Source organism: Doryrhamphus excisus, chromosome 7 (genome assembly GCF_030265055.1).
Source record: "Doryrhamphus excisus isolate RoL2022-K1 chromosome 7, RoL_Dexc_1.0, whole genome shotgun sequence".
Lineage (NCBI taxonomy): Eukaryota > Metazoa > Chordata > Actinopteri > Syngnathiformes > Syngnathidae > Doryrhamphus > Doryrhamphus excisus.
Window position 1 is genome coordinate 19,839,348 of NC_080472.1, and position 7,814 is coordinate 19,847,161.

Consider the following 7,814-nt stretch of genomic DNA (forward strand, 5'->3'; position numbering starts at 1 on the left):
TAATTAAATAAATAAATAAATAATAAATCAATGAAATAAAAAATATAATGAAAAATATAATGAATCAAAATGAATGTTGCAATAATAAATTATAATATTATATAAATATATATAATATAATAAAAATAATATTATGAGAACCAAAACAACAACTCATGTGGCAATTTTCAGTAAGTCTGAGTGTACATATACCCACAGTATATGTATATATTACTTCTTAGCGTATCGACATGGGGGGGGGGGGTACAAAAGGTATTGGATGGAAAACGACATTATGGAATGCATCATTTGTGTTTACATTGTCGTTGTTTCCTCTTTTCCAGGGCCTGAAGGGGGATGCGGGCATCAAGGGCATGATGGGACGTTTTGGACCTCGGGGACCAGTCGGCCAGAAGGTTTGTCAGTTTATGTTAATGAAGTCCGTTAGGGATTTCTGTTCAATTGTGTTGCTTTCCTGCAGGGAGATCCAGGTGAACCAGGCATCAATGGGGCCATGGTAAAGACATACTGTACATGACTAAAACAGGTGCTTGCTATGATGTACATAAGATGATGATGTCATCTTCAGGGTGACAACGGAGTCGATGGAGTGAACGGCGGCAAAGGGGACAAAGGAGACACAGGGCTGCAAGGCCACAGGGGCCAGCAGGTACTGTGAAGATCAAAATAGTCTCTTCCCAACCATGCTTCCATCATTACCTCTCCACAGGGGGGTGCAGGAGGCGTAGGATCACCAGGAGATAAAGGCGTGAAAGGAGAGAAAGGATTCCGGGGAGTCCCGGGACACTTTGGGAATCCCGGCAGTGATGGTGAAAAGGTTTGTAGCTCATCTGTATTTGAATTTGCCCTCAATGCTGAGTGACCAACATCTCTGCTGAACAGGGGGATGGAGGGACACCTGGCACCCCCGGCATACCTGGCCTGAGTGGACTGCCTGGACGGAAGGTAGTCCAGGTTTACACTCTTTTTTTTTTCCACATTATTTATTACACAATGTGCTGTTCCATCAGGGAGACAAAGGCAACGCTGGTACCAACGGCATTAATGGTGACCCGGGAGGAAAAGGAATAAAGGTGTGTACATTTTACACAAATTGTTCTGTTTTTGTGTTTATTTTTTGGTATGTTGTTTCTTCTTCTGCAGGGTGCCACCGGTTTCCCAGGCTTCCCAGGGTTCAAGGGCTCAGCCGGTAAACCAGGAAAGGACGGAAACCGAGGACCACCGGGGACCCCAGGCCTCCGTGGGGACACAGGACCCAAGGTACATGCTCCCCTTATCCTCGCTGGGGTGCTGGAGCCTATCCCAGCTGTCGTCAGGCGAGAGGCGGGGTACACCCTGGACTGGTGGCCAGCCAGCCAATCACAGGGCACATTCACACCATTCAACCATTCACACTCACATTCATACCTATGGACAATTTGGAGTCGCTAATTAACTTAGCATGTTTTTGGAATGTGGGAGGAAACCGGAGTACCCGGAGAAAACCCACGCATGCACGGGGAGAACATGCAAACTCCACACAGTGATGGCCGAGAGTGGGATTGAACTCTCCTAGCTGTGAGGTCTGCGCGCTAACCACTCGACCGCCGTGCAGCCAGGAAAAATCACATTTACGTATATATTATTATTTTCTTATTATTAATTATTTGTATCGAAATGTCGAAACTCCACACAGAGACAGCCGAGGGTAGAATCGAGCTCGGGTCTCCTAGCTGTGTGGCCTACACGCTAACCACTCATCCGCCGTGCAGCCCACTGTCAAGCATAAAAATGGCTAAATTAATGGCTAAATGAAGAATTGTTCTACATTGGCCACTAGGTGTCAGTAATTGTTCCGTGACACAAACACCAGATGTGATGGCAGGCGTTTACTGCAGCTGTCAACGCGGTATCGATATTTCAGTACGCATTTGAACATCACTACTCGGCAGGGTCTAATAAGGATGATAATTGGGGGTGGGTGTCATGCTGTGTGTGCAGGGTGTGCGAGGCAGGAGAGGCAAAGTGAAGCCGTGTGAAAAAGGAGAGCCCGGGACGCCTGGGCTGAGAGGACAGAGTGTGAGAGTCTCTCCTGTTGATTGCCATCACGCCGATGTCCTTATTACAAGTGTGAGAGTGTGCGTGTCCTTGTAGGGAATGCTGGGATATGGAGGTGCAAAGGGGGAGAAGGGAGAGCCTGGCCTCTCAGTATGTACACACACACACACGCACACTGTAAGAGAACACACACACTGATTATGTTCCTCTGTGTGAAGGCTCATGAAGTGAAGAACATAGTCACTCAGGAGGTGGTGCACAAGTGTGGTAAGTGTGCACGTTCCATTCTTTCTTATTTGTGCCAGAACGTGCCCGTGTGTGTGTGTGTGTGTGAACTCCTGTGGCATCAGCATGTGTGGGGGCCATCTGTTGTGTTCCATCAGAAGAACACGCACACACCACGGTGCCACACACACAGGAACACTAATGGCTTCCCAATGCAGCAGCATCCAGCGTGTTTAAAGTGTGTGTATGTGTCCTTGTTGCAGGTTTAGACTACAAGTTCATGGTCCGGTCAGTGGATCCTGATGGAAGAACCTCAGACGCCGACCTTTCTTACGACCTCAATGAGGCTCACGTGGAAGAAGATGAAGACGACAAAGGCAAAGATGAGGGAAAGATGGAGGTTCAGGAAGGACTTTCGTACAACAGCACTGGTAATGACAGTACCGTAATGCAGCTACTAGAGGAGCAGTGGCATGTTCTCACCGGCATCAGAGTAGTGCGGTGGTCTGATGACGCTGCAAGAAGTGGCGGCACATTTCACACAGCTCATTAGCAGCTGCAAGAAGTTCAATTTGTTGTGATGCAAGTCATGAAAGTCTGCTCTCTCCATCCAAACTTTTTACAGCAAACTACACGCCATTGTTATTCACAAGATGCTCACTCTTATACAATTACTATTATATAATAAAGTAAAGTCACTATTTATTTACACAAGTTATTTTGTAGTCCCGCCGGCATCAATCTCCATCGTCTCGTTTCAGATCCCGTGGAGGGCGGGGCCACCAGGACGAAAAGAAGAGTATTTGGATCGGGAGCCTCTGGTGAGTCTCCAAGACGACTGGCATTCTTCTTCTTCGTCTTCTTCGTGTTTATTCGCTCTCGTTTTCCCGTCATCTAAGAGTCATGAGTTTTCTTGAAATCAAGCAAAAAGGGAATGCATGAATGTTTGACAACGTGTGCTAGATTTGATGCAAGGAGAAGCTCAGACATGCTTGCATCACTCTCACATTGATTTTTGGTTATTATTGTTGTGTATACTGCATCATACTGTATACTGCAAATTGGGGAAAAATGTTATTTATATTGTCACACTACAGAAGTTTTGGGCCCGTGGAAAAACGTACATCACCGTGGTGACCAACAACGACCTAACCAATACGTTAAAAGCTATTTGTACACTATTTGCCTTGGTTAACACGTTAAATCCCTGCTGTTTGTCGAAAGACATCCCTCTCAGTACCAGCCATTTTTGAAAAACAGGTAAAAGACGTTTAAAGGCATCTTTGGGATCAGGCGTTCGGGTTGAAAAACATATAACATAAAGAGTTAATGTCATGAATCCCTTCCAGAAGGTCCTCAAGAACTCAAACCAAAACGGACTCTAACCAAAGCACATTTTCCCATACTAAATGTGCTTATAAAAATGTAAATCCCAGAAATTTTATGTAACTCCATTTAATCTGTTCCAGACACCCAAAAATGTTAGCACAAAACACATTTTATAGACAATTATTACGGTTTTACAGGAAAAAAATTATTTGCTGGAAAAAAACACACATAACCATCAATGAAAAAAATAACACAAAATAAACACATTCTGTGGCAACCACAATTTGCAAAAATGTAAAAAAAAATTGCTATTATTGAATATTAAATAACAAATTAATATATATTTTTAAAACATTTTTAAACCTTTGCGCTCTGCCTTAAAAGGCGGCACCATTACACCACCACACTACAAACAGTACAAAGTGTCCTTCCTGAAGTCATTCATACTTCCACATCTTTTTCCAGGGTCGGAGCGCTGCCTGGAAGCCATGTCGGAAGGAACCTGCTCAGATTACGCCCTCCTCTGGTACTTCCACGCCGACTCGGGCGAGTGCCGTCCCTTCGTGTACGGCGGCTGCGGCGGAAACCGTAACCGCTTCCTCTCTAAGCTGGACTGCCACAATTGGTGCGTGGAGGACAGAAGGAGGCGGGGGGGAGAAGGTAAGCTAATAGCGCCGCAACACAAGCAAAAACATGGCTGCCGACCTTTCATAATGAGTGTCATTACATTTTCACAGACGGCAGCGCCCGGACATGAGGCAGGCCACTGTACAGGATTTCTTATTTATACGTCTCTCGATGCTTGCGAGTCATTAAACGTGTCCACTTAGTCACCGCCTTTCTTCTTCTCCTGTCTTTTGGCAGCGCCAACGACACATATGCTCCTCCAGTGGCGTCTCACTGCGGTGGATTTCCCCGCCCCAGTTTATCATTATTTACATTTTTTTACATGTTTATGCCAGTCACGATTCTGCAGCGTAACGTTCTGCCACATGCTAAGAGGACACCTCACGCACCCCCACCCTGTCCCAAACTAAAACATGTGCGTCATCTTTGAAAATAACTGTGAGTCACGTCCCGCCGAATACAGCATCTTTTCTAACCGAGTCTGTCCGTATTGTTCCATGAACGTTACATAAAGAGTAGAAAGATGGACATTCATCTCGCCATTCAACACGGCAACATGTGATTATCACATTCTAAAGTGGAAGCGTCACTGGGGAACCAGAAATAACGTGCAAATGTTCCCTTATTAAAGTTGAAGAAGACCAAGTCGTTCCCCCCTCGGAGAAATCAGCGGCAGTGTGGGAGGACAAGTGTCGCAGAGGCCCATTACGCCCGTCGCAGCGTCCTTATTAACCCGACCGCGCTCGTTAGTGCTCGACCCTCACGTCCTTTTGATCAGCATCGCTCGGAGAGGAAATCTTTAGCATTGAAGTAACTTTTATGCCTTATTACTGCTTTCATAACACCTTACAGGTAGACACTTCTTTAACACCCGGTTGGTTAAACAGCCTGGCCTGCTAAGAACAAATCACAGTCCCCACTATTATTCCATAATAATCAGAATCAGAATGCCCTTTATTGTCATTTTACATATAGTAGAATGAAATTGCAGCAGCTCCATTTTCAGTGCAAGACAGTATGACAGTACAAAATATAGAAATTAAAAATTAGAAGAAATAATAATAAATAACAAAGGGTCTACATTGGTCTTGGACGATTGGTCTTGGTCACTTTTGGTCACTTTTATTTATTTACCCTCCCAAAAAATGTTGCTCACGGCCACCAGAGGGCACACTTGGACAACATATATACTACCCACAGCCACTAGGGGGCGTATTTGAATGATGCCTACAGCAGGGGTGTGACTATCATTATTGGCCCTCAGCACTTTGTTGCACTTTATCAATAAAAAAGCAGACATTTCAATACAACTAATTAATAATTTAAATATTTTAAAAAATAATATTAATAATATTATTATTAATAATTAATAATAATATAATATTTTAAATTTAAAATATTTTAAATTTAAAAAATATTTAGTTTTCTTCATATTTAGTTTTCTGGTCTATGGTATGCTTTTCACAGCCACTAGGTGGCGCACTTTGACGACATCTATACAACTGACAGCCACTAGAGGGCACAGTTTGACGGAATCTATGCTACTCACAGCCGCGAGAGGAAGCGCTAACAGCATGCGTCTATGCCACTCCGGGCATCTAAATGGCACACTTTCCTTGGATATGGAAATTGATACACCTCGCCGCCACAAGGGGGCACTTTTAGTTATTTTCTACTCATAGCCACGAAGCGGCACACTGCTGTGCAGGGTCATCAGTTTTTAATTTGTAGTTTCTTGCACTAAGATAGAATAAGATATAAGATAGATATTAGGATACAGTGCATAAAACATAATAACAGTATGACTTTCATCATTCAAAACAAATATTTCTTTTGTTGCTGTCCATGGTGCTGATAGCTTTAATTCCTTGAAGATTTTGACCATGTTAAGTGTCCGTTGATGGGCTGTGACCACACGAAGGCGTGGCATCCCATAAAGGAGCATGGTTGAAAGGCAATAAAATATAACACAATGTGAGATGGGGATGACGTCACCAGCGCACATTGATGGCTGCTACTAAATGAAGGCTGCAGGAAATGAAGGCGCAAAAACACGCTGCTGCTCACCCTGCCCGCACACACACACACACCTCGTGCTGGGGGATTTATTTCACTTTCTTTCTTTTCACGCCATATTCTTCTGCTCCGGGACTCCTGTGGTAAGTCCATGCGTTCATATTTCTTAACTTTTTGGAGATTGAAAAGTGTTAGGGAATGTGTTTTTGATTACAATTTTTTTTCCTCAAAAGTGCATTTTATTTATTAACATATTCTATACAAAATTAGATTTATTGACTTTACCATAGAGAGGTGTTCATTGACTAATCTTTATTATTATGGTTGTTGATTTCATTGAAAATACAATAATAATGATACAATTATTACACCATAATACATTATGGATACATTAGAATGATTGACACTTTTGTATTGACAGTTTTGACAAAATGTGCAGGTGTATCTAATAAAGTGTCCTATACTTGTGTACTTGTCCCTTCTGCAGAGGACACACACACACACACACACACGATGCTGTCGTCCCTCAAAACCCTGCTGCTGCTGTCCGTCGTGTGTACGCCCTCCTCCGGCCTCTGCCTCCGCCTGTCCAACGGACGCCCCTCCCTCCTCTGTGACCACCAGATGGCCGTCAGTTTCCGGGGTGGCGACGACGACATGACCGGCTACTCCCTCGAGGACGCCTGGGGGTCCCTCCTGCAACCGGCGGAGTACCTCTATTCTTCATCCTCCGAGTCTGAAAGTCGAGAGAAAAGGACTTACAACCCGGTGAAGTCGCGGTTCCAAAGCCGGGCAAAGCTCCGGGGCCCTCTGCCCCGCAACAGCCTCAAGGGGGCGCGGAGGAGCCGGCTGACTCTGTCCCTGGACGTGCCCACCAACATCATGAACGTCCTCTTCGACGTGGCCAAAGCCCACAACCTGCGTGCCAAGGCGGCAGAGAACGCCCGCTTACTGGCTCAGATCGGGCGGAGGAAGTGACGCAGTGTGAACGTTTTTCTTTTCTTTAAAGGAACTTTATGTGTGTCAACAATGACTTGTTGATGTTTTACAGCTGTCGGAAGGTCAAAGGTAACAGCGCCATTATGCACGCCCTTCCTGTGTTCATGAAAATGTCATTTTATGTTTGTAAAACTATTCTTCAAATGTGTTCTATAATTCAATCATTGTACTGTACGTACAATTATATATTGTAAATTGTTATTAGTTATTGTAAGTTTGAGTCTGCGTCTTTCTTCTTTCAGGCCAACATTATTTTCCAAAAAAAAACAACTTTGTGGAATAGCTTTTTAACATTTCATTTCCAACCGATTTCATCTTCTCATTTTGAATTCATTTTAAAAATGTTGTTTGAAGGTTCTCCTGAGAGCAGCGAGGAACACCAGCAGTGGTGTCAGACAGAGATATGAGGAATGTGTGCTCATCAGATGTGTTATTTTTATACTCAGGAAAAAAAAGGATTATTTTTCCCCAAATAAAGCAGAAGTCACAAACTATGCTGCCGTCCCATTTTCTTTTTATATTTCATTCATTATTAACCCAAAATATATACATAACCCAAAATTCAATTTCAAAACAACAAT

General features: G+C 43.8%; 1 protein-coding gene across 4 annotated transcripts in view; it reads left to right on the forward strand.

Moving 5' to 3' along the window:
• Positions 1-7,714, forward strand: part of col7a1l (collagen type VII alpha 1-like) — a 57,247-nt gene extending 49,533 nt beyond the window's left edge. For 2 of the 4 annotated variants that reach the window (XM_058077627.1, XM_058077628.1), the window contains 14 exons: positions 324-395; positions 461-496; positions 569-649; positions 710-817; positions 883-945; positions 1,011-1,073; positions 1,144-1,260; positions 1,981-2,058; positions 2,134-2,187; positions 2,256-2,304; positions 2,526-2,693; positions 3,024-3,083; positions 4,057-4,251; positions 6,722-7,714. In XM_058077627.1, coding sequence (XP_057933610.1) covers positions 324-395; positions 461-496; positions 569-649; positions 710-817; positions 883-945; positions 1,011-1,073; positions 1,144-1,260; positions 1,981-2,058; positions 2,134-2,187; positions 2,256-2,304; positions 2,526-2,693; positions 3,024-3,083; positions 4,057-4,251; positions 6,722-7,212 — 1,635 coding nt within the window. In that variant the 3' untranslated portion in view covers positions 7,213-7,714. Of the gene's footprint in view, positions 1-323; positions 396-460; positions 497-568; positions 650-709; positions 818-882; positions 946-1,010; positions 1,074-1,143; positions 1,261-1,980; positions 2,059-2,133; positions 2,188-2,255; positions 2,305-2,525; positions 2,694-3,023; positions 3,084-4,056; positions 4,252-4,328 lie in introns of those variants that run through there. The other 2 variants (XM_058077629.1, XM_058077630.1) reach the window with 2 other exon arrangements.
• Positions 7,715-7,814: the final 100 nt, after the last annotated feature.